Here is a 27,212-nt window from a genome sequence, read left to right on the forward strand (position 1 = left end):
CAGCAGTGGGAAGAGGACGTGGTGAAGGACCTGGGGTGACGTCACCGTCATGTGATCGGGGCGGGGCGGGGCGGGGCGGGGCGGGGCTCAGCAGTGGAGAGGAGAAGAGGTGGGAAAGGACCTGTAATGACATCACTGTCATGTGTCGGCCTCAGGGTACTTCAAAGGGCTCTTGTTCTCTCTGGTATCAGCCATTCCTCCAGCCTGCAGGTAAGATGAGCTGTGAGGAGACAGTGTGGTGGAGAGCTCAGACATGTCACCTCTGGAGATTCTCCTCCATTACACACAAGGAATCCTTCTCCGCTCCTCAGCTTAGTATGATGGGGGAGGAGTAGTGGGGATAGTGGGGGTTGTCATCATTCTCTGGTCCCTGACTGTCCTGGTGAGGGGCCCCTGCCTCCAGGAGGAGAATGAATGGAGCGGGGCCCGGCCTGAGCTCAGCTCTCTCCGGTCTCTTCTCTAGGAGTTCTGGACACTGCTGAGCACAGCCCAGAGGTGGGACCTGCATCTATCAGACATTTATCTCCTGTGGAGCCACCAGAGATCACCATGTTGGGGCCCCTGGAATCCATGTGGTGGGGGCTCTGAGAAGCGGGGCCCCTCCAGGCTCAGGAAGTGCGGTTCTGGAGGTGACATCTGGTCTTGTCCCCTGGATGATTTCCTCTCCTCTTCTCATAAAGGCGCCTGCAGTACTAGAAGCCTCCAGCTCCTCCAGTTCTCTCCTCTTCTCCTGAATGACCACCAAGGATGGACAGGAAGGAGATCAGCAGAAGAATATTAGACCTCACCTTGGAGATCATCTCCCTGCTGAGCGGAGAGGTAAACTTTTCTAGATTTCTCTCCTCTGTATTGTATTCTGTAACAAGTCAGACATCGGGAAGGAGAATCTATAATAGGAAGTGATAGGAAGAGTCCAGGGTCCTGGAGAACGGCCTCCAGACCTTCCAAGTGATGGAGAACCTGAAGATCAGCCCCCAATATGGTGAGTGATGTATCATGTGACCAGTGACCAATAGTCATGTAGGAGCCATGAGAAGGTAAGTAGGCACGTTGTACCAGGAGGAGAGGGCCGGAGGAGAGCACATGGCCCCTGAAGGGTTTATTCCCTAAGTGTCTCTCTCCATCCACAGGAGTACACAATAGTGAAGAAGACATCGGGGGACTGTGTGACTCCCATCATCCATCTCCAGGAGTCAGGAGGGCGGAGCAGGACCCCTCCCCCCATCACAGAGCCTCCCCCTCACCCCCTGATACATGAGCAGAAGATCCTAGAACTCACCCACAAGATGATGGAGCTGCTGACTGGAGAGGTGACACTGCTGGGAATGCTGGGAAATTCTCCAGTAACAGCACTGGAGGGGTCTGGGTGATGACGGTGTCATTGTGTTGTCAGGTTCCTATAAGGTGTCAGGACGTCACTGTCTATTTCTCCATGGAGGAGTGGGAGTATATAGAAGGACACAAGGACCTGTACAAGGAGGCCATGATGGAGGAGCACCAGCCTCTTATATCACAAGGTAAGACCCGTCATGTGCAGTGTATACACGTGTGTGCAGTGACATGTAATGGAGGAGCACCAGCCTCTTATATCACAAGGTAAGAGCCGTCATGTGCAGTGTATACTCGTGTGTGCAGTGACATGTAATGGAGGAGCACCAGCCTCTTATATCACAGGGTAAGAGCCGTCATGTGCAGTGTATACACGTGTGTGCAGTGACATGTAATGGAGGAGCACCAGCCTCTTATATCACAGGGTAAGACCCGTCATGTGCAGTGTATACACGTGTGTGTGCAGTGACATGTAATGGAGGAGCACCAGCCTCTTATATCACAAGGTAAGACCCGTCATGTGCAGTGTATACACGTGTGTGCAGTGACATGTAATGGAGGAGCACCAGCCTCTTATATCACAAGGTAAGAGCCGTCATGTGCAGTGTATACACGTGTGTGCAGTGACATGTAATGGAGGAGCACCAGCCTCTTATATCACAGGGTAAGAGCCGTCATGTGCAGTGTATACACGTGTGTGCAGTGACATGTAATGGAGGAGCACCAGCCTCTTATATCACAGGGTAAGACCCGTCATGTGCAGTGTATACACGTGTGTGCAGTGACATGTAATGGAGGAGCACCAGCCTCTTATATCACAAGGTAAGAGCCGTCATGTGCAGTGTATACACGTGTGTGCAGTGACATGTAATGGAGGAGCACCAGCCTCTTATATCACAAGGTAAGAGCCGTCATGTGCAGTGTATACACGTGTGTGCAGTGACATGTAATGGAGGAGCACCAGCCTCTTATATCACAAGGGTAAGAGCCGTCATGTGCAGTGTATACACGTGTGTGCAGTGACATGTAATGGAGGAGCACCAGCCTCTTATATCACAAGGTAAGAGCCGTCATGTGCAGTGTATACACGTGTGTGCAGTGACATGTAATGGAGGAGCACCAGCCTCTTATATCACAAGGTAAGAGCCGTCATGTGCAGTGTATACACGTGTGTGCAGTGACATGTAATGGAGGAGCACCAGCCTCTTATATCACAAGGTAAGAGCCGTCATGTGCAGTGTATACACGTGTGTGCAGTGACATGTAATGGAGGAGCACCAGCCTCTTATATCACAAGGTAAGAGCCGTCATGTGCAGTGTATACACGTGTGTGCAGTGACATGTAATGGAGGAGCACCAGCCTCTTATATCACAAGGTAAGAGCCGTCATGTGCAGTGTATACACGTGTGTGCAGTGACATGTAATGGAGGAGCACCAGCCTCTTATATCACAAGGTAAGAGCCGTCATGTGCAGTGTATACACGTGTGTGCAGTGACATGTAATGGAGGAGCACCAGCCTCTTATATCACAAGGTAAGAGCCGTCATGTGCAGTGTATACACGTGTGTGCAGTGACATGTAATGGAGGAGCACCAGCCTCTTATATCACAAGGTAAGAGCCGTCATGTGCAGTGTATACACGTGTGTGCAGTGACATGTAATGGAGGAGCACCAGCCTCTTATATCACAAGGTAAGAGCCGTCATGTGCAGTGTATACACGTGTGTGCAGTGACATGTAATGGAGGAGCACCAGCCTCTTATATCACAAGGTAAGAGCCGTCATGTGCAGTGTATACACGTGTGTGCAGTGACATGTAATGGAGGAGCACCAGCCTCTTATATCACAAGGGTAAGAGCCGTCATGTGCAGTGTATACACGTGTGTGCAGTGACATGTAATGGAGGAGCACCAGCCTCTTATATCACAGGGTAAGAGCCGTCATGTGCAGTGTATACACGTGTGTGCAGTGACATGTAATGGAGGAGCACCAGCCTCTTATATCACAGGGTAAGAGCCGTCATGTGCAGTGTATACACGTGTGTGCAGTGACATGTAATGGAGGAGCACCAGCCTCTTATATCACAGGGTAAGAGCCGTCATAGTGCAGTGTATACACGTGTGTGCAGTGACATGTAATGGAGGAGCACCAGCCTCTTATATCACAAGGGTAAGAGCCGTCATGTGCAGTGTATACACGTGTGTGCAGTGACATGTAATGGAGGAGCACCAGCCTCTTATATCACAAGGTAAGAGCCGTCATGTGCAGTGTATACACGTGTGTGCAGTGACATGTAATGGAGGAGCACCAGCCTCTTATATCACAAGGTAAGAGCCGTCATGTGCAGTGTATACACGTGTGTGCAGTGACATGTAATGGAGGAGCACCAGCCTCTTATATCACAATGGTAAGAGCCGTCATGTGCAGTGTATACACGTGTGTGCAGTGACATGTGATGGAGGAGCACCAGCCTCTTATATCTCAGGGTAAGATCCGTCATGTGCAGTGTTTACACGTGTGTGCAGTGACATGTAATGGAGGAACACCAGCCCCTTATATCACAAGGTAAGAGCCGTCATGTGCAGTGTATACACGTGTGTGCAGTGACATGTGATGGAGGAGCACCATCCTCTTATATCACATGGTAAGAGCCGTCATGTGCAGTGTATACACGTGTGTGCAGTGACATGTAATGGAGGAGCACCAGCCTCTTATATCACAGGGTAAGAGCCGTCATGTGCAGTGTATACACGTGTGTGCAGTGACATGTAATGGAGGAGCACCAGCCTCTTATATCACAGGGTAAGAAGCCGTCATGTGCAGTGTATACACGTGTGTGCAGTGACATGTAATGGAGGAGCTCCAGCCTCTTATATCACAAGGTAAGAGCCGTCATGTGCAGTGTATACACGTGTGTGCAGTGACATGTAATGGAGGAGCTCCAGCCTCTTATATCACAAGGTAAGACTCGTCATGTGCAGTGTATACACGTGTGTGCAGTGACATGTAATGGAGGAGCTCCACAGTTTCTTCTCACATTACATTAGAGGCTACGTGTTCTTTATATGTCAGTCATATCCATAGGGCTCCAGTCACATGATGAGAGCGTGTCCTTCTGGCCTCCATCGGGCCGGTATAGTAGACTATACTACAGAGATCGTCTTGTACAATCCGTGTTCTGCATTGTATATATATTGTAGATCATACATGGGGTTTATGGGCAATGTCCGCCCCTGTACGACTGTTTGTCATCGATGTAGAACAGGCGTGTGTTATGTAAGTCGTTGGGGTCTCAATAAAATGTGAAATAATTTGTAGTAAAATTCTTGTCCGGCATCGGCTTTAAATTGCTAAATGTGACCATGTTGTCCATCACTTCAGCGATTATCTGCTCATCCCCTTCAGACTGAACGTGTGACTTCTAGCAGTAACTGCATGTCCCAGAATGTTCCAGCTGCATTAGAGCGTGTTCACACAGGGCACATTTATTGTAGACATTTCCATGTATTGGGTTGTTTCTGCAGCAGGTGCATGGATTATTACAAGCCACATTCAGGGCAGCGGGACAGTCACAGAAATGTCTGCAGCTGATCTGCTCTGTGTGAACTTGCTGGTAGATAACCAGTGACTGATCGGTGCTGCTCTTATAATCTGTCCAAAAAGGGGGATTTTAACCCCCTCAGCCCCGCTAGCTGAAACCCCCTTAATGACCAGAGCACTTTTTACACTTCTGCACTACACTACTTTCACCGTTTATCGCTCGGTCATGCAACTTACCACCCAAATGAATTTTACCTCCTTTTCTTCTCACAAATAGAGCTTTCTTTTGGTGGTATTTGATTGCTGCTAAGATTTTTCGTTTTTCCGATATTAATCAAAATAGGCCGCAATTTTTAAAAAAAAGTGTATTTTTAACTTTCTCTGGTTAAATTGTTCAAATATAATTACATTTCTATACAAGTTTGTGTCAGAATTTATTGTGCTACATGTCTTTGAAAAAAAAAAATCCACTAAGTGTATATTTATTGGTTTGCGCAAAAGTTATAGCATTTACAAACAATGGTACAAAAATGTGAATTTCTGCATTTTGAAGCAGCTCTGACTTTCTGAGCACCTGAAGGGGTTAATTGTGCTGATCACGGCCCCCTGTAAGGGATCGGGTGCTGCCAGGCAGCAGGGGGCAGTCATGTAAACAGTTTGTAGTATATTCTAACTAGAAGCGTCCCCATCACCATGGGAACGCCTCTGTGTTAGAATATACTGTCGGATATGAGTTTTCACGATGTAACTCATATCCGACAGTATATTCTACTGGTAAGTGACAGGTCTGTGCGGCGCATTGCTAAATGAACTGTCACTTACCAGTAGGAGGAGCTCCCGGCCAATCACAGACAGCGCAGCAGCCAAGCAGGTAAGTATGATGCTTCTACTATTGCTAAGTAACCATGGCAACTGCGCTCCTGGTTGCCATGGTTACCGATCGTAGCCCCAGCGATTAAACTGGGACTCCGATCGGAACTCCGCTGCCACTAATGATCGGTGGGGGGGGGGGGGGGCCGCACTGGCCACCAATGTTATTAATACAATAGAGGGAGGGAGGGGGGCCGCACTGGCCACCAATGAAATTTAAACTGGGGAGGGGGGGGTCTGCTGCCTGGCAGCCGCGGATCTCTTACAAGGGGCTATGATACGCACAATTAACCCCTTCAGGTGCAGCACCTGAGGGGTTAATTGTGCGTATCATATCCCCCTGTAAGAAATCGGGTGCTGCCAGGCAGCAGGGGGCAGTCATGTACACAGTTTGCAGTGTATTCTAACTAGAAGCGTCCCCATCACCATGGGAACGCCTCTGTGTTAGAATATACTTTCGGATCTGAGTTTTCACGAAGTGAAAACTGAGCTCTGAAAAAGCTTTTATGCAGACGGATCTTCGGATCCGTCTGTATGAAAGTAACCTACGGCCACGGATCACGGACACGGATGCCAATCTTGTGTGCATCCGTGTTCTTTCACGGACCCATTGACTTGAATGGGTCCGTGAACCGTTGTCAGTCAAAAAAATAGGACAGGTCATATTTTTTTGACGGACAGGATACACGGATCACGGTCCTCTGCTGCAAAACGGTGCATTTTCCTTTTTTTTCCACGGACCCATTGTAGAGCCTAAGGTGACCCTAATGTACTCATATAGATCTGATTGCGATCAGTCTTGATCACTTACAGATACTATATAGTACTAGTGCTGATTAGCGACAGCGATGACGCTAATCAGTGACTGCGGTGCGGTGGGCGCTAACAAAAGGCATCTTCTATATTTTTCTGGCAATGTGCGGATCTGCAAAATGCGGAAAGAACATCGCCAGTGTCTGTGTTTTGTGGATCCGTAAAACACATACGGACGTCTGAATGGAGCCTGACAGGGGGGTGATCAGGGAGTCTACATGGGGTGATCAGGGGTTAATAAGTGACGGGGGGGTGTAGTGTGGTGCTACTTACAGAGCTGCCTGTGTCCTCTGGTGGTCGATCCAAGCAAAAGGGACCACCAGAGGACCAGGTAGCGGGTATATTAGACGCTGTTATCAAAACAGCGTCTAATATACCTTTCTGATGTTAAAAAATCGCATCTACAGCCTGATAGCGAATGATCGCCGCTGGCAGGCTGTAGATCAACTCGTTTACCTTGCGATCCTGTGAACGCGCACTCCTGTGAGCGCGCGTTCACAGGAAATCTCGTGTCTCGCGAGATGATGCGTCCAGGAGGAATAACCCGGCCACCCGCAGGACGGGAGGTGGTTAAAATTCCACATATAGAAACAACAGGCAAGTTCTGCAGGGGCGGGGCTTAAGAAGTTCCATTGTTTCCAGACACGGTCAGACTTTTCAAATTGTTTTGTTAGGTCATTATTAAGTGTTCCTGCGTGGCAAGACCACTTACTGTTATCTCACATATACAGACGTGGACAAAATTGTTGGTACCCTTTGGTCAATGAAAGAAAAAGTCACAATGGTCACAGAAATAACTTTAATCTGACAAAAGTAATAATAAATTAAAATTCTATAAATGTTAACCAATGAAAGTCAGACATTGTTTTTCAACCATGCTTCAACAGAATTATGTAAAAAAATAAACTCATGAAACAGGCATGGACAAAAATGATGGTACCCCTAACTTAATATTTTGTTGCGCAACCTTTTGAGGCAATCACTGCAATCAAACGCTTCCTGTAACTGTCAATGAGACATCTGCACCTCTCAGCAGGTATTTTGGCCCACTCCTCATGAGCAAACTGCTCCAGTTGTGTCCGGTTTGAAGGGTGCCTTTTCCAGACTGCATGTTTCAGCTCCTTCCAAAGATGCTCAATAGGATTGAGGTCAGGGCTCATAGAAGGCCACTTTAGAATAGTCCAATTTTTTCCTCTTAGCCATTCTTGGGTGTTTTTAGCGGTGTGTTTTGGGTCATTGTCCTGTTGCAAGACCCATGACCTGCGACTGAGACCAAGCTTTCTGACACTGGCTAGTACATTTCTCTCTAGAATTCCTTGATAGTCTTGAGATTTCATTGTACCCTGCACAGATTCAAGACACCCTGTGCCAGACGCAGCAAAGCAGCCCCAGAACATAACAGAGCCTCCTCCATGTTTCACAGTAGGGACAGTGTTCTTTTCTTGATATGCTTCATTTTTTCGTCTGTGAACATACAGCTGATGTGCCTTGGCAAAAACTTCGATTTTTGTCTCATCTGTCCACAGGACATTCTCCCAGAAGCTTTGTGGCTTGTCAACATGTAGTTTGGCATATTCCAGTCTTGCTTTTTTATGATTCGTTTTCAACAATGGTGTCCTCCTTGGTCGTCTCCCATGTAGTCCACTTTGGCTCAAACAACGACGGATGGTGCGATCTGACACTGATGTTCCTTGAGCATGAAGTTCACCTTGAATCTCTTTAGAAGTCTTTCTAGGCTCTTTTGTTACCATTCGGATTATCCGTCTCTTAGATTTGTCATCAATTTTCCTCCTGCGGCCACGTCCAGGGAGGTTGGCTACAGTCCCATGGATCTTAAACTTATGAATAATATGTGCAACTGTACTCACAGGAACATCTAGTTGCTTGGAGATGGTCTTATAGCCTTTACCTTTAACATGCTTGTCTATAATTTTCTTTCTGATCTCTTGAGACAGCTCTTTCCTTTGCTTCCTCTGGTCCATGTCGAGTGTGGTACACACCATATCACCAAACAACACAGTGATTACCTGGAGCCATATATATAGGCCCAATGGCTGATTACAAGGTTGTAGACACCTGTGATGCTAATTAGTGGACACACCTTGAATTAACATGTCCCTTTGGTCACATTATGTTCTGTGTTTTCTAGGGGTACCATCATTTTTGTCCATGCCTGTTTCATGAGTTTATTTTTTTACATAATTCTGTTGAAGCATGGTTGAAAAACAATGTCTGACTTTCATTGGTTAACATTTATAGAATTTTAATTTATTATTACTTTTGTCAGATTAAAGTTATTTCTGTGACCATTGTGACTTTTTCTTTCATTGACCAAAGGGTACCAACAATTTTGTCCACGTCTGTATATTCTTAATATTATAGCCAAATTTACCACCCTAACTCCTCCCACAGTTTTTACACTACATAGACAGTAATATACCGAAACGTGCGGATTGTTCCCGATTGGTGTGCTATTACTTTGTGAAACGCTTCGCCGAATGGTTCACAAAATATCAGCGTTTTTGTGGCGAAATTGGTCCCATAGGAATGAATAGCGGAATGTTCAAAGCTAGAGTGTGAGCTGAAAAATCAGAACATGATTTATAAACGGCCACCACTCCCTAATTTTCATGCCCACCTACACAATCTTATATCAAAACGTTCAGCTATCCCTGCTGCTAAGCCATAGTCCTGATAGTTTTCACAATATGACCATTTGTTTGCAACTCACGCCGCCCATTGACATTCATTGAAACTCCACTCTAGCCACCTCAAGTTTGAAGGGCAATTTCTAAACTGCGACTGTGCCTTCATTTTTAATATTTCAGAGACATACTGGTACTATGCATCAAAATGTAGGTCTGGGTCTTGTGATTATCACAATATAAAGCTCTTCGCTGTAGGAACCCAGGTGTGTGAGCAGCCAGCAGAGTGACAAAAGCTAGAGTGTGAGCTGAAAAATCAGGACATGAATTCTAAACTGCCACCACTCCCTCATTTCTAAGCCCACCTACACAAATCGGCTGCTAATGTTTTTATAAATGTATGTTTTAATATAACTGTGAAGCACTTTGGGCAACAACATTGCAATTAAATGTGCTATATAAATAAATGCTGAAATGCATTTCTCACTCTATCAAGCTTGCCATGTGCACTTTTTAAATTTGATCAGTCAATTGGTTAGTGTAATGTTTACTATCTTTACTCACTCCAAACACTCCATACAGTTACTCTGCCCACTCTATAAAGTTACTCTGCCCAGTCCAACCTTTCCACAGTTACTCCAACCACACAACTGTTACTCAAGCCACTCCACCCAGTTACTGTGCCAACTCCAGTTGCAGACTACTGGTGGAGGCAAGAACACTTCACACAATTTCCCAAGAAATTGTAGCTTTTCTAGTTTACTGTGTGTAATAAAAGTCATGACCTGGTGTAAACCAGAATCCTGGACTTTGTCAGGACGTTATAGAAGCTTTGTAAGGCTGGGATCACAAGTGCAGTTTTTTTTGGTCAAAGTCAGGAATGGATTCCAAATGAATGAACACTTCTCCTTCCTGCTGGATCAACTTCCAGCCTAATTGGAATGTTATAAGTTTGTCTACTCTGTAGTTTGCAAAAAAAAAACAAAAAAACAACAACTTTAAAACAAATTTTCATTTTTATCTTAACAGAAAATCCCAGTAAGAAATGTAAAAATGTCATGTTACCACTAGATGAAGATATCCTGCAGCGCTCTTCAGGAGAAAACATCATAACCCTTAATGTACATCCAGGACTTCACAGTACAGATCTGTCATATAATCCTCCTAATTATGAGGAACCTTCTCCTGACCAATCACAGATTGTTACCGCAAGTACAAGTCAGAAAAGGATTAAAAGGTTTCATTGTGGTAAAGAATCCACAAACAGCTCAGGACTTTCTACACACCGAAGACGACACAAAGGAGAGAAAATGTATTCATGTTCAGAATGTGGGAAATGTTTTACAAGGCAATCACATCTTGTTAAACATGAGAGAATTCACAAAGGAGAGAAACCATATTCATGTTCAAAATGTGGTAAATGTTTTACAGAGAAATCACATCTTGTTATACATGAGAGATGTCACACAGGAGAGAAGCCATATTCATGTTCAGAATGTGGTAAATGTTTTACACGGAAATCACATCTTGTTATACATGAGAGATGTCACACAGGAGAGAAGCCATATTCATGTTTAGAATGTGGGAAATGTTTTACACAGAAATCACATCTTGTTAAACATGAAAGATGTCATACAGGAGAGAAGCCATATTCATGTTCAGAATGTGGGAAATGTTTTACACAGAAATCAGATCTTGTTATACATGAGAGAATTCACACTGGGGGAAAACCGTATTCATGTTCAGAATGTGGGAAATGTTTTTCACAGAAATCATGTCTTGTTATACATGAGAGATGTCACACAGGAGAGAAACCATATTCATGTTCAGAATGTGGGAAATGTTTTACACGGAAATCACATCTTGTTAAACATGAGAGATGTCACACAGGAGAGAAGCCATATTCATGTTCAGAATGTGGGAAATGTTTTACACGGAAATTCAATCTTGTTATCCATGAGAGAATTCACACTGGGGAAAAGCCGTATTCATGTTCAGAATGTGGGAAATGTTTTACACAGAAATCACATCTTGTTATACATGAGAGATGTCACACAGGAGAGAAGCCATATTCATGTTTAGAATGTGGGAAATGTTTTACAGAGAAATCACATCTTGTTATACATGAGAGATGTCACACAGGAGAGAAGCCGTATTCATGTTCAGAATGTGGGAAATGTTTTACAGAAAAATCAAGTCTTCTAAAACATAAGAGGAATCACACATGAGAGAAGCTACATTTAGATTGAGAAAAATGTTTTTGGTTCTAAAGCCATAATTAGGGGTCATTAGTGAAGTCACACAAGAGAGAAGCCATTTGGCCGCAATATAATGAAACAATATATCACTGGGTCATAGCCATTGTTTTCATTTCAGGTTGTATATTTGGATATAAAAGTTTAATTGATGTCACATAACGGCTTCTATAAAACATCTGATAAATCCTGTTTAGGAAGACATATATTCTGTTCATGACTTATAGTTTAAACCTTACAGTTAATCATTTCAGTCCCTGAGGATTTTTCGCATTTTCGTTTTTTACTCCCTACCTTTCCAGGACTTTTTTTTTATTTTTACGTTTACATAGCCGTTTTTTGCGGGACAAGTTGCATTTTCTAATTCCACCATTTAATATTGCAAATTATGTAGTGGGAGATGGAATAAAATTCCATGTTGGGTCAAATGGTAAAAATAACGCAGTTACACAACAGTTTTATGTTTTGGGTTAAAAGTCTGAGATCATTGTTACCGCCAGTCACGGACATTAGCTGCTGGTGTTTGCTGTATGAAACAGCAGGCACCTGGCAGCTATGGCGCATGCGACAGCTTATTGTTCCTTCCGGAAATGAAGTAATAAATTCTCAACCTTCCTGATCTCTTTACTACAGGCTAAATAGATCTCAGGACATCTGGAAAGATCTAGGAAATAGAGATGATATTCAACATTACAGTAAAGCTCATAACAGACACTGGAAGGAGGAGACCTGATTATATTTAAACAAATTCTGGAGTCTTCAGCATCCGAAAAAATCTGTTGTCTTTATTTCAATTCCTGTTAAAAGTACATCGGCAAGACTTCACCACCCTCCACCACAGTTTAACATGTTTCACACGCAATGTTCTTAATCGTAACCTTCTGATGTGTTCAACACCTAGGGGGAAATAGTCTTTGTCCACCAATAGAAAGGAAAGGAAAAAGTAAGGGGGGGGGACAGGTGTATGTGGACAGAGGAACAATTAACCCCGGGTTGCACACCTCAAAATCTACTTGCCACCACCAACATGATATTTAACATCTCAAATTCGGTGCATATATTAAATGCCATTTTCTGCTAACTAGCTTGCTCATATACACAAAGCTACTCTGCAGACAAATGAAATTAAAAACACAATATAAAAATACAAAGGCGTATCTTGAATACAGTAAAAAAAGAGCACCTCCAGGAAAGCCGCAATGTGTGAACAGTCTCCTAGTTCCAAATCTAATTAATACCCTAATCTTGGTAGGTGCTCAGACTATAAATGACTGGGTTTTCAATTCAATGACGATATGCCCCTCTATGTGCAGTTCTCAACCTAGTTCAGAGCCATTATTAATATAGATGAGCAAATCTGAATTTCCTCACACTTTGTGGTAACGAATCACATTTTTTCCTAAAATGGCTGCTGTACGTGTGAGGACATGGGGCAAGAAAGTCTGGGAAGGCGGGATCACCCATAATGCCATACATGCAGCCAATCAGCAGCCAGCCAGCCCTCTGATGTCACAGCCCTATAAATAGCCGCAGCCATCTTGGATTCTGCCATTTTCCGGTGCACTTAGTGCAGGGAGAGACGTCAGCAGGCGCTAGGGACAGTGCTAGGAGAAACCACATTGTGCTAAAGAAGCGATTTAAAAGTACTGGGAAAGATTAAACAAGATGTAGGGAAAGGATAGGGAGGAATCATTTCACAGCATTTATGTAGAACAGGGTTCAGTAGGGGAGGTTACAGCCTGGGTAATAGGAACAATCCTATTACACCTTGCTGCACTGACTGCGGATCCAAATAGCCATTATACAGCTCTGTATTTCCAGCAAACCGTTCTTGTTATTGTGGTGCAAGTGCTGTGTGATACCGCCATTAAGAGGGGTTATTACAAGGAAATATTTCAACAGTATGTCTTATTTGCCCTTGTGCAGTTACATGTTGTGAAACACTTTTTGCCGTGTATTTGTCATGGAACCATGAACCAGACGTACAACAAGAGAAGAGTGGAAATAAGAAGGCTTTATTGAAAATAAAGCTGTAAGGCAAAAGTCCAAACGGATGGCTAAACTGAAGCAGGGTCTTGCGAAACCAGAGATCAGGAACCAGAAGGGTAGTCAGATGAAGCCTGGATCAGGAACCAGCAGGGTAGTCAGATGAAGCCAGGATCAGGAACCAGCAGGGTAGTCAGACGAAGCCAGAATCAGGAACCAGAAGCAGCAGCAGTCTTAGAAGCATGTGAACACAGGAGGACCAAGCAAGGAACTGAAGCCACAGACCTCCTATATATATGAGCTAGGCATCCAGCTCCTCCCAGTGGGAAGGAGGAGCCACAGGGTGGGAGGCTACAAGAAACCCAGAAACCAAGATGGCCGCCAGCACATGTCAAACGAAGGAGAACAGCAAGGAGGTAAGACCATGACAGTACCTCCCCCTCAAGGGCCCCTCCTCCGCGGAGTAAGGAACGGTTTCTGAGGGAAGCGTGCGTGGAAGGCTCGGAGCAAGGCAGGAGCATGGACATCTGCGGAGGGAACCCAGGAACGCTCCTCTGGACCATAACCACGCCAATGGACCAAAAACTGCACCCGGCCGCGGACCAGGCGTGAGTCCAGGATATTGCTCACCTCATACTCCTCACGATTGCCCACTTGGACCGGACGAGGCCGAGGAATCGAGGAAGTGAAACGATTACACACCAGTGGCTTCAACAGGGAGACATGAAACACGTTGGAGATCCGCATGCCAGGAGGAAGCGCAAGGGCATAGGCTACCGGGTTTACCCTGTGAAGCACTCGGAAGGGACCAACAAAGCGAGGCGCCAGCTTGGGAGTGGGCACTCGAAGGTTGAGGTTGCGGGTGGACAACCATACGCGGTCTCCGACCTGGTAGGAAGGAGCGGGTGCTCGTCTGCGATCAGTCTGGAGTCTCTGGCGCTGCGCAGAGACCTCAAGGGACCTCTGGATCTGTACCCAAGAAGCACGTAGGACGGAAAGGTGATCCTCCACAGCCGGAATATCCTGGGGAGTGAATACCTCCGGTAACACGGCAGGTTGGAACCCGTAATTGGCCACGAAGGGAGACGTCCCAGAGGAAGAGTTCACCGCCGTGTTCCTGGCAAACTCAGCCCAAGGCAGGAGGTCAACCCAATTGTCTTGGTGATCGGAGACATAGCAACAAAGGAATTGCTCCAAGGCCTGATTGGATCGTTCTGCGGCCCCATTGGACTGAGGGTGGTAGGCCGAGGAGAAAGAGAGCTGAATCCCCAACTGGGAGCAAAAGGCGCGCCAGAACCTGGACACAAACTGACTCCCCCGATCCGACACAATCTCCTTGGGCAAACCGTGCAACCGGAAGACCTCCCTGGCAAAAATCGAGGCCAACTCTTGTGCAGAGGGTAACTTCTTGAGAGGAACACAGTGGCACATTTTGGAAAACCGATCCACTATCATGAGAATGACAGTATGGCCTCGGGATGCAGGGAGGTCCACAATGAAATCCATCCCCAGGTGTGACCATGGACGCTCCCCGGTGGCTATGGGTTGCAAAAGGCCCAACGGAAGGTGCCGAGGGGACTTACTCTGGGCACAAACGGAGCATGCCGCTACATATGCGGCGATGTCGGAACGTAGAGGAGGCCACCAGAACAGACGTGAAACAGCCCAGGACAGCTGATTCTTTCCAGGATGCCCCGCGGCCTTGGAGTTATGGTAGGTTCGCAACAACCGAGTGCGCAACTCCTCAGGCACAAAACACCTGCCGTTGGGTCTCCCAGAGGGAGCACCAGATTGAGCCGCCAAAATCTGCTCACCCAGGGGAGAGGTCAGGCTGGTGCGAATGGCGGCCAGGATCTGATTCGGAGGTATGACCGAAGTCGGAATCGACTCCTCCCCGGACAGCTCGGAGTACTGCCGTGATAAGGCATCCGCTCTGATGTTCTTGGAACCGGGTAGGTAGGAGACCACGTAATTAAAACGTGACAAGAACAGAGCCCATCTGGCCTGACGTGGTGTCAATCTCTTGGCCTCAGAGAGGTAGGTCAGATTCTTGTGGTCCGTCAGGATGAGAACCGGAACCACCGAGCCCTCGAGCAAGTGCCTCCATTCTTTAAGGGCCTGCACGATGGCCAATAACTCCCTGTCACCAATCTGATAGTTGCACTCCGCGGAAGACAGTTTCCGGCAGTAAAACCCACAAGGAAGCAGAGGACCCTCTGGTGTTCTACGCTGAGACAGGAGGGCGCCTACTCCCGTCTCAGACGCGTCCACCTCGAGGACAAACGGCAACCCAGGGTTGGGATGCGACAGAATCGGAGCCGACACAAAGGCGGACTTTAGAGCCTCAAAAGCTCGGATGGCCTCGGGCGGCCAGACCTGGGGATTACTGCCCTTCCTGGTCAGATCCGTGAGAGGCTTGGCTAGCATGGAAAAGTCCCTGATGAACTTCCGATAATAATTGGCGAAGCCCAAAAAGCGCTGCAGGGCACGAAGACCACTGGGCTGGGGCCACTGTAAGACAGCCGAAACCTTCTCAGGATCCATGGAGAACCCCTCAGCGGAAATGATGTAACCTAAGAAGGTTACCTGGGATCGGTGAAATTCGCATTTCTCAAGCTTACCGAACAGCTTGTTCTCTCGTAACCGTTGCAACACTCGTCTGACATCCAGAATGTGGGCCTCCATGGATTCAGAATATACCAAGATGTCATCCAAATAGACCACCACACACTGCTGCAACAGGTCACGGAAAACATCGTTGATGAATTCCTGGAAGACTGCGGGCGCATTGCACAACCCAAAGGGCATAACCAAGGATTCATAATGACCGGTCCTGGTGTTAAACGCGGTCTTCCACTCATCGCCCGCCTTGATCCTTACCAGGTTATATGCCGCCCTCAGGTCGAGTTTGGTAAAGACCGTGGCCCCTTTGAGGCGATCGAACAGCTCGGAAATCAAGGGTATCGAGTAAGCGTTCTTGATCGTGATGCGATTGAGACCCCTGTAATCGATGCAAGGCCTCAACTCACCGCCCTTCTTTTTCACAAAGAAAAATCCAGCCCCTGCCGGGGACGAGGATTTGCGAATGTGTCCGCGTGAAAGCGCCTCCCTCACGTACTCCTCCATGGCCTCATTCTCCGCTACCGACAGTGGATAGACTTTGCCACGAGGAGGAACGGCACCAGATTGTAACTCTATGGCACAATCGTATGGGCGGTGCGGAGGTAGGGCAACCGCACGCACCTTATCGAATACATCCCGGTACTCCTCGTATTCAGGAGGCAACAGAGAGTCCGAGGAAGTACACAGCAACTTAACAGGCCCATGGATGCAACTAGCCCCACACTGCGGTGACCACGAGAGGATCTCGGCCGATTTCCAATCGAAAGTCGGATTATGCTTCTGGAGCCAGGGGTACCCCAAGACCACCGAGTAGTGTGGAGACGAAATAACCTGGAGACAGACCGACTCTCTGTGAACGGCACCAATGGCCATCCCCACTGGAAGGGTCTCATGAGTCACGTGTGGCGGCAGAAGGGGTCTGCCGTCTATCGCCTCAAGAGCCAGTGGGGAACCTCGAGGCTGCAGAGGAATGGAATTGGCGGCAGCGAACACACTATCAATGAACAAACCACCAGCACCAGAGTCCACCAACGCCTGGGTCGTCACCGAGCCCCCGACCCAGGAGAGGACAACAGTAATCAGTGGTTTGTCAACACGGAAAACCGGGGACGAGGAGACTCCACCCAAGATCTGCCCCCGACAGGATCTCAGGTGCGAGCGTTTCCCGGACGGTTCGGGCATGCCAACCGAAAATGCCCACCGAGACCACAGTACATGCATCGGCCCTCGCGTCTCCGGAGTACCCTCTCCCCCTCGGACAGGCGAGCAAACCCCAGCTGCATGGGTTCACCCCCAGACAAGTCATCCCCAGGAGGCGTGGGAGGAGAGGGAGGCACGGGTGGGACAGCAAACGTAGGCGCCAATCTGTTAGAAGGCCTCCGCAGGCTCTCCTTAAAGGAAGGTCTCTCCCTGAGTCTGGTGTCAATCAAAATCAGGAAAGAAATAAGAGACTCGAGCTCCACTGGTAGGTCCTTAGCTGCAACCTCATCCTTCAAGGCATCCGAGAGACCATGAGAGAAAGCAGCGACCAGAGCCTCATTATTCCAGCCCACCTCTGCTGCCAGGGTACGAAACTCAATGGCGTATTCAGCTACGGATCGTGAACCCTGTCTGATGGACATAAGGAGCTTCGCAGCAGAGGCAGCACGAGCCGGCACATCGAATACCTTCCGAAGAGAAGCAACAAAACCGGAAAACTCGGCAACCACCGGATTGTTGTTCTCCCATAAAGGGCTGGCCCAGGCCAAGGCCTTGTCCGAGAGCAGCGAGATCAAGAAGCCCACCTTTGATCTCTCAGTAGGAAAGGCATGTGGCAGCAACTCGAAAGTAAATGCCCACCTGGTTAAGGAAACCTCGGCACTGAGTTGGCTCTCCCCCAAAGCGCTGTGGAAGGGGGGCAGAACCGGTCATACCCCGAAACACCGCAGGCGCAGCAACAGGTGTCGGGGTAGACTCTGGCGCAACAACCGGAGCGGCAGTAGGAGCGGCCCAGGAGCGACAACCGACCCATCGGCAACGGAAGCTAAATGAGCCGTGCGTTCAAGCAGGGTTTGCAACGCCACAGCGAACCGACCCAACAGGTGATCCTGCTGATCAAGTCTGGCAACCAGCGTAGGTAGCGAGGATGGCCCTGTACCGTCAGAATTCATGGCTTGGTCCTAATGTCATGGAACCATGAACCAGACGTACAACAAGAGAAGAGTGGAAATAAGAAGGCTTTATTGAAAATAAAGCTGTAAGGCAAAAGTCCAAACGGATGGCTAAACTGAAGCAGGGTCTTGCGAAACCAGAGATCAGGAACCAGAAGGGTAGTCAGATGAAGCCTGGATCAGGAACCAGCAGGGTAGTCAGACGAAGCCAGGATCAGGAACCAGCAGGGTAGTCAGACGAAGCCAGAATCAGGAACCAGAAGCAGCAGCAGTCTTAGAAGCATGTGAGCACAGGAGGACCAAGCAAGGAACTGAAGCCACAGACCTCCTATATATATGAGCTAGGCATCCAGCTCCTCCCAGTGGGAAGGAGGAGCCGCAGGGTGGGAGGCTACAAGAAACCCAGAAACCAAGATGGCCGCCAGCACATGTCAAACGAAGGAGAACAGCAAGGAGGTAAGACCATGACAGTATTAGTGGCAAAAGAAAAATATATTTGCCGTTCTGCGCTGCAGTTATATGTTGTAAAGCCTTTAGTGGCGTATATGAGTAGAAAAAGAAAAATATATTCAGCGTTGCCCTTATATATTGAAAAGCCTTTTGTGTAGTGGAGAAAAATTAGGTCCTAATTGCCGTTTAGCGGTGCAGTTATATATTATAAAGCCCTGTTTTCCGTATATTAGTGGCAAAAGAAAAATGTTTTCGACGTTCAGCGGTGCAGTTATATGTTGAAAAGCCTTTAGTGGCGTATATGAGTAGAAAAAGCAAGATATTTGCAGTTATATGTTGAAAAAAATGATGCTAGTTTCCTACAAAGGTGTGCTGTTGCTTGTTTGCCAATTTTGTGTTCCAACTTTTGCTAAGTTCAGGATTTAATCCTTCACTGCCTTATTTCATCTCCATTCTTACCCTGAGCCACTGGTGTCTATTGACCTTGTTCATTCTGTTCACAATGATCATTTTGTTGTCAGGAAGATAAGCCAGTGGCATAAAAGTCTGGAGGAGACAAATGAGCCTGGAGACAGAGGATCCAAATAGTATAGAGGAGTCCAGAGGGGGCAGAAAAGCCTGGGGGGGATGGAACAGAGGAGCCTGGAGGAGATAGAGAGATCTGGAGGGGCGCAGAGAAGTCTGTAGGGGAACAGAAAAGCCTAGATAGAGGGTTCCAAATGATATAGAGGGGTTCGAAGGGGACAGACGTGTCTGGAGGGCACAGAATAATCTTGCAGAGGCTTGCTGTTCTCTACCTGTTCTGAACACACGCACTCTTATTTGAGCCAAGTGTGTATGTGTATGGAAGAGTCATAAAGCTAGACACAGGGAGAGTTCAGAAATGGGGCGGACTACAGGTACCAGATATCAGACACTAAGCAATAGCCGTTCACCTTCTACAACACAGACAGGTCCTGAGCTGCAGCACGTGATTCTCCACAGGTCCTTGGTCCAGCTATTCATTTATTGATTTGCCTTGATTTTCTCTACTCCTGTCATGGTGCGGTGTAGGTGGAAAACTCCACAACGAGCGCAGGAGGGAAGGGGGGATAGAAACTAGGCCTGGAAACTAGGTCACCTCCTATAGCAACCCTAGTGCAAGTCCTGACTATCAGTATGAACAGACCTCGATGGTAGGAAAGCTCATACACCGGAACCTAGGGCCCTAACTTACCCTGTAGGACCCTGGTAATAGTGCCAGGACTTGAGACGACCTGTTCCTCCACCAGAAGGATTAACAGGAGTCTCCCTCAGGCCTAGATACAAAAGACAGGAAAATACAACAAACAAAATACAAAAGGGGAAGACGACACTTAACTTCAAATGGAGCAAAGGAAGCGCCAGGAGCTCAACCGAGATCTAACAACCAGCGACCCCATAGTCCAGAAACTGAAGATATAAACTGCACCCCCAAGAGATAGAAGCAGGAATCAATAAGAAAGGATAAATGACCACACAAGCAAACCTAAAGCAAGGGTTGTGGCCATTACCAAAACAACACAGACACAAATTGATCCACAAGGAACTTGTCAAATCAGAACACGTGTTGCCAGTCTTCCTGATCTCCTGGCGTTTGTTATGGGAACGTGCATGACAGTACCCCCCCCCCCCCCCTTTTTATGGGTGACCTCCAGGCACCCAGGACCGACCTTATCCGGGTGAGACCTGTGAAATGCTTTCACCAAACGACTGGCATTCACATCAGATGCCGGTACCCACATCCTCTCTTCTGGTCCATAACCCTTCCAGTGGACAAGACACTGAAGAGATCTATGGAGAACTCGAAAGTCAATTATCTTGGTGATCTGGAATTCCAGACTACCATCCACCATGACAAGTGGGTGGCAAAGAAGGTTTAACATATCTCTTCAACAAAGATTTATGGAACACATTATGAATTTTCAGGGCCTGAGGAAGTTTAAGACAAAAAGCTTTAATAATGGCCGTGATCTTATATGGACCAATAAACCTTGAACCCAACGTCCAAGACGATACCTTCAACTTAATGTTTCTTGTGGACAGCCACACAGAATCACCCACACTTAGGTCCGGACCATTCATTCGTTTCCTGTCAGCCACATGTTTATACTTGTTGCCCATATTCTTCAAGTTATTTTTAATTTTCCGCCATATAGATGACAATGATGATGTAAAAACGTTCTTCCTCAGGGATACCAGAAGTATCAGAACCAGAAAATGTGCCGAACTGCGAGTGAAACCTATATGCCCCCAAAAAACGGTGACTCACCAGTGAACTCCTGTCTACGATTGTTTATGGCGAACTTTACCATAGGATGCATGTGGACCGCGCCGACATCCTCCACCGTATGCATTTTTTTGCTGGGGATAGTCGTTTGCTGCGATCCACATGCGGTGGGGCTGCTTCCCCAATGAAAAACACGCTACAGTGTTGGGGTTGAGCCGCTCCCCCAGATTTGCCACTATATTTCTGTGTTTGTGTCTTGTTTTATATGTAGTGTATGTGCCTTTACCTGGCATTCAAACACTCTCTTTTGCACCTGGTAACCTCCATCACATGGTCTGATATGGGTGTGGCTTACAGTCTTGCTTTGTTCACATTGCATTAGTTGTCCTGCTAGGCGGTTGTGTGGAAGCTTGGCTGTGAGCTGGATTACATCACCTTCAGACCTTGTTCACACCATAGGTAGCTTAGTGGTAGGACCCCTTGCCATGCTGAGTGACTGTGACGTGGTGCATGATGGGCTCCGATATTTTCCTGACAGGAATATATTGGCAAAAGTCTCAGCTTTTAATGCCTGCATTTATGACTAGCCAGTATAGTCAGTGGCATATCCATTTGGTGCATTTTTTTCTGTGATTTATATGATTATATTTTCATCCGCACAATGCTCCGTTTTGTGTAGGATGCCTCTGTGGTGCATGTGGACCGCGCCAACATCCTCCACCGTATGCATTTTTTTGCTGGGGATAGTCGTTTGCTGCGGTCCACATGCGGTGGGGCTGCTCCCCCAATGAAAAACACGCTACAGTGTTAGGGGTTGAGCAGCTCCCCCAGATTTGCCACTATATTTCTGTGTTTGGAACTTTACCATAGACAAAAAGGAGGACCACCTTCTGGTTCTCAGATACAAAACATCTCAAGTAAGTCTCCAGACTCTGATTAGTGCGCTCTATCTGTCCGTTTGACTGAGGGTGAAAAGCCGAAGAAAAGAACAGTTGTACCCCCAGTTGAGTACAGAACACCTTCCAGAATCTGGAATCAGAGACCACATCAGAGGGAATGCCATGGAGTTTCACAATGTTATCAACAAATACTTGTGCAAGTGTTTTAGCATTAGGTAGGCCCGGCAACGCTATAAAGTGCACCATTTTACTAAAGAGATCAACTACCACCTGAATAACTGTCTTTCCTGAAGAATTAGGTAGATCAGTAATAAAATCCATGGATACATGAGTCCATGGTCTGGACGGGATGGGTAACGGGAGTAGAGATCCAGAAGGCCGAGTATGTGTCACCTTAGCACGTGCACAGGTACTACAGGCTGACATAGTCCTTAACACACCTACGCAACCCCCATCACCAGAATCTACAAGAGATGAGGTCGGCAGTGGATTTGCTTCCACGGTGTCCTGTAAGAACCGTACAATTATGTTCCTCAAACACCTTGTGACGCAATTCCGATGGCACAAACAGTTTTCCAGAGGGACAAAAATCCAGTGCATCTCCGCGGGCCTCTAACACCTTCACCTCTAGGTCAGGGTAAAGAGCGGATGTCACCACCCCTTCCGACACTATAGGACTCGGATTTTCAAATTCCCCACCTCCAGGAAAACTATGTGACAAGGCATCTGCCTTGATGTTCTTAACCCCAGGATGATAGGTGACAATGAAATTGAATCTGGTAAAAAAAACAATGACCATCTGGCTAGAGTTGAGCGGACACCTGTATGTTCGGGTTCGGTCGAACTTCACAAAAAAGTTTGAGTTCGGGAACTGAACTTGACCCCAAACCCCATTGAAGTCAATGGGAACCCGAACTTTTAAGCACTAAAATGGCTCTAAAAATGTCATGGAAAGGGCTAGAGGGCTGCAAATGGCATCACAATGTGGTGAAGGGAATGGCAAGTGCTCTGCAAACAAATGTGGATAGGGAAATTACTTTAAATAACATAAAATTTGCAAAAATAAAAAATAATAATCTTGATCTAGGAGGACGAGGTCCATATGGAGTAGGAGGTTGAGGAGGTGGTGGGTATGGCGGTGTAGGTGGAAGCAGCGGTGGAGGAGGAGGTAGCCTACACTGCTTTTTGGTTTTAAATTTATTTTTAAATTAGGGTACACCCCAAAACATTGGGAAATATGACCTGTGATAACCCCCTGCTAAACACACGTTTAGACAATACACTGGCTGCAGGGCAGGCCAGCACCTCCAAGGCGTAATGGGCAAGCTCAGACCATATGCCCAATTTGGAGGCCCAGAAGTTGCAGGGGGCGGAATCATCAGTCAGTTCATATAGGTATGTGCAAACATATTGCCCCGCCATGTCGCACGTCCCCGTGATGTTTACGATCCAATTGGATATCTGCTCTATCAACTTTCGATGTTCTTTTATGCGCCTACCATGGTGGTAATGGGGAATCGGGGTTCCAGGCCGGAGAGGGAGCCTGAGAAAGGGATACCACATGCAAGGGAGGTCAATGGATGAAATCTGATCAGATGGAAATGTGGGACAAGTTATTGAAGCAGAAACATGCAAGGAAGGCAGCAGGCGCACGGCAATTACCCATTCCCATCTCGGGGAGGTAGTGTTGATAAATAATACAGGACTCTTAAGATGCCCTGTTATTGGAATGATTAATTAAAAATGACAGGGAATGTCACTGTGGTATTTTGGACTAGGAAACGTTAGACAGGAGAGGCCCTGCTGCCGCTTTGTTGACTCTAGATAACTTCTGCCTGATCGCACGTCCCTGTGACATCCACCATCCATTTGGATATCTTCTCTATCAACTTTCAATGTTCTTTTCTGAGCCTACCATGTTGATCACGGTTAGCGGCGAATCATGGTTCCACGCCAGAGAGGGAGTGTGAGAAAGTGAGACCTCATCCAAGGGAGGTCAATGGCTGCAATGGGATGAAGCGGAAATGTGGGACAAGTTATTAAAGCGAAGGGTCGAAGGAAAGGCCCAATTAAAGAGGAATTTTAAAAAATTTGGTCCCTGTCACCTATGCAGAGCAGGGGTTTATTCACGGCAAAAATTGTAAAATGTCAACCCAAGAATGTAACAGAAAAATTTGTGAAATTTATTAAGCTGTTGCAATGAGCAGGACCGTGGTACGGTTACGCGGACGCCAAATTATGCAGTGGGTCCGGATATGGGTATAGAAGTCTATTGTTTTTGTTTGTGACGCCAATTGCAGCGTGCGCAGAGTATAGTCTCAGGGCCCTTTAAGGTGTTGCAACTCGCGTATCCGGTTAGGAATGCCAGACTGGTGTAATGTCTCTGTATGGTAGTGGGTATAATGTCAACAGTGTCTCCTACCTTGGTACGGCTGGACTCCTGGATCCTGGCTCACTTGCAATAAAATGAGTGTTGCTAGTAGGAGTAATTGAGGGTTTTGGTAGCAATAATTGAGATCCAGACTTGGGATATAATTCAAACTGGTCTTTACTTGATGCAGTTGTAATCCATATGAGATACAGCAATAGTCTGAAGTCCCAGCAGGTATTGGCAATGTATGGCAGGAATCTATATCTTCTGCTTCTATCATATGCCTGGAGCTCTCTGCAGGATAAGTCGCCTGCTTGTGGCTCTGTAATGTGGCAGGAAGTTATCTTCTGCACTATCTATCTTCTGCTGTATTGGGGACTGACTAGCTGAGGAGGAATTTGGCTTCTCCTGGTCTCTGGACGGTACTTACAGTTGTGCTCACAGGGTATGCTTCTTCCTGGAGTTCTGGAGGTGGCTGCTTGCTTTCAACCAGCTGAGGCTGAAGGGCTCAGACTGGGAATGATGATCTTTTGTCTCAGCCGAGACGAGATTCTGGCTTTGATTCCAAGAACTGGGAGCTCCTACCAGCACAGCCTTCCCCTAGCCGGGGTGACTGGCACACTAACTCTAACTTCCTTCCCCACCCATGAGGCAGGATGTGGGAACATTCCACACCTCCTCAAAGAGGGGGGAGCTAAACTGGAATGTACTATTCCAGTCTAGATATACTAAACTGACTCTAAGTCCCTAGTAAACACATTGCTGCCACCTGCTGGCGAACATAGAAATTACAGCAAATACATTTAACAAGGATTTCAATGCACATTTGTGAGGATGTGATGTTAAATTACACAGGATGACAATGCAGATACACTTAACAGGTTGTAGCGGGGTAAAAGAGTTTTGTAACATAACTCTGGGATGTTACACTGTCAACTAGGTAGAGCAGGGGTATATCACACCCAAAAATTTGTGAATTTCACCCGAAAATGTAACAGACAAATTTGTGAATTTTTTCCTGTTTTTTGACACTGTACCACATAAAAGGTTAGTATATCAAATAAGAATGCCCGGACTGGTAGAAAACGTCTGTATGTGGGTAAGTAACTGGCTGAGGGATAGAAAACAGAGGGTGGTTATTAACGGTACACACTCAGATTGGGTTACTGTCACTAGTGGGGCACCTCAGGGGTCAGTATTGGCCCCTATTCTCTTCAATATATTTATTAATGATCTTGTAGAAGGCTTGCATAGTAAAATATCAATTTTCGCAGATGACACTAAACTGTGTAAAGTCATTAACACTGAAGAGGACAGTATACTGTATATATACTACAGAGGACAGTATACTGTATATATACTACAGAGGGCAGTATACTGTATATATACTACAGAGGACAGTATACTGTATATATACTACAGAGGACAGTATACTGTATATATACTACAGAGGACAGTATACTGTATATATACTACAGAGGACAGTATACTGTATGTATACGACAGAGGACAGTATACTGTATATATACTACAGAGGACAGTATGCTGTATATATACTACAGAGGACAGTATACTGTATATATACTACAGAGGACAGTATACTGTATATATATACAGTTGTGTTCAAAATTATTCAACCCCCACTGAAATTGAGTGTTTTGTCCAGTTTGACATTGATTTTGATCATTTCAGTCATCTTGTTTACAATTAAATCACAGAGGCTCTTGTAAGTCAGACAAATATCACATAACATTTATAATGAAATAACCACAAATGTCTTTTCTGTGGTCACATCATTATCAGTTTTATTCAACCCCCAAGTGACATTCAATCTTAGTACTTAGTACAACATCCTTTTCCAGTTATAACAGCTTTTAAACGTGAAGCATAGCCTGACACAAGTGTCTTGCAGCGATTCTTCGGGTATCTTCCCCCATTCTTCATGGGCAAAAGCCTCCAGTTCAGTCACATTCTTAGGCTTGCGCTCTGCAACTGCTTTCTTTAAGTCCCACAAAAGGTTCTCAATCGGATTTAAGTCTGGTGACTGCGATGGCCACTTCAAAATGTTCCAGCCTTTAATCTGCAACCATGCTCTAGTGGACTTGGAGCTATGCTTGGGATCATTGTCCTGTTGAAAGGTCCAACGTCTCCCAAGCCTCAGGTTTGTGACGGACTGCATCACATTTTCATCCAATATCTCCTGGTACTGAAGAGAATTCATGGTACCTTGCACACACTGAAGCTTCCCTGTACCTGTAGAAGCAGAACAGCCCCAAAGCATGATTGACCCCCCGCCATGCTTCACAGTAGGCAAGGTGGTCTTTTCTTCATAGGCCTTGTTCTTCCTCCTCCAAACATAGCGTTGATCCATGGGCCCAAACAGTTCTAATTTTGTTTCATCAGTCCACAGAACACTATCCCAAAACTTTTGTGGTTTGTCCACATGACTTTTGGCATACTGCAGTCGACTCTTCTTATTCCTTGGAGACAGCAAGGGGGTGCGCCTGGGAGTTCTGGCATGGAGGCCTTCATTACGCAGTGTGCGCCTTATTGTCTGAGCTGAAACTTCAGTACCCACATCTGACAAATCTTTTTTCAGTTCCTCACCAGTCACACGGGGACTTTTCTCCACTTTGCGCTTCAGGTAGCGCACAGCAGTCGAAGTCAGCATCTTTTTTCTGCCATGACCAGGTAGCGTTTCAACAGTGCCCTTTGCCTTGAATTTGCAAATGATGCTTCCTATAGTGTCTCTTGGTATGTTTAACATCTTTGCAATCTTCTTATAGCCATTGCCCTTCCTGTGAAGAGAAATCACCTCTTCTCTTGTCTTCCTGGACCATTCTCTTGACTTCACCATGTTTGTATACACACCAGTAAATGTCTAGAAGGAGCTGAGTATCACAGTCCTTTTACATCTGCCTCATTGGTGCTTATTATGCTTGATTGCTGATCCTTGACATCCACAGGTGTTTTCAATACCTGATCGAAAACACTTGAATGAACCTCTGTTCTTAAGAGTGGTAGTCTTTAAGGG

At 46.4% G+C, this 27,212-nt stretch overlaps 1 protein-coding gene across 1 annotated transcript in view; it reads left to right on the forward strand.

The window, feature by feature from the left end:
- The window catches only part of LOC122925022 (zinc finger protein OZF-like), a 338,508-nt gene that overhangs the window by 158,357 nt on the left and 152,939 nt on the right, over window positions 1–27,212 (forward strand). Inside the window, exon 7 of the mRNA XM_044276555.1 lies at window positions 10,566–11,421. Within this exon, the coding sequence (XP_044132490.1) occupies window positions 10,566–11,421 (856 nt within the window). The remainder of the gene's footprint in view (window positions 1–10,565; window positions 11,422–27,212) is intronic.

The sequence above is a fragment of the Bufo gargarizans genome, chromosome 1, assembly GCF_014858855.1.
Source record: "Bufo gargarizans isolate SCDJY-AF-19 chromosome 1, ASM1485885v1, whole genome shotgun sequence".
Classification (NCBI taxonomy): Eukaryota; Metazoa; Chordata; class Amphibia; order Anura; family Bufonidae; genus Bufo; species Bufo gargarizans.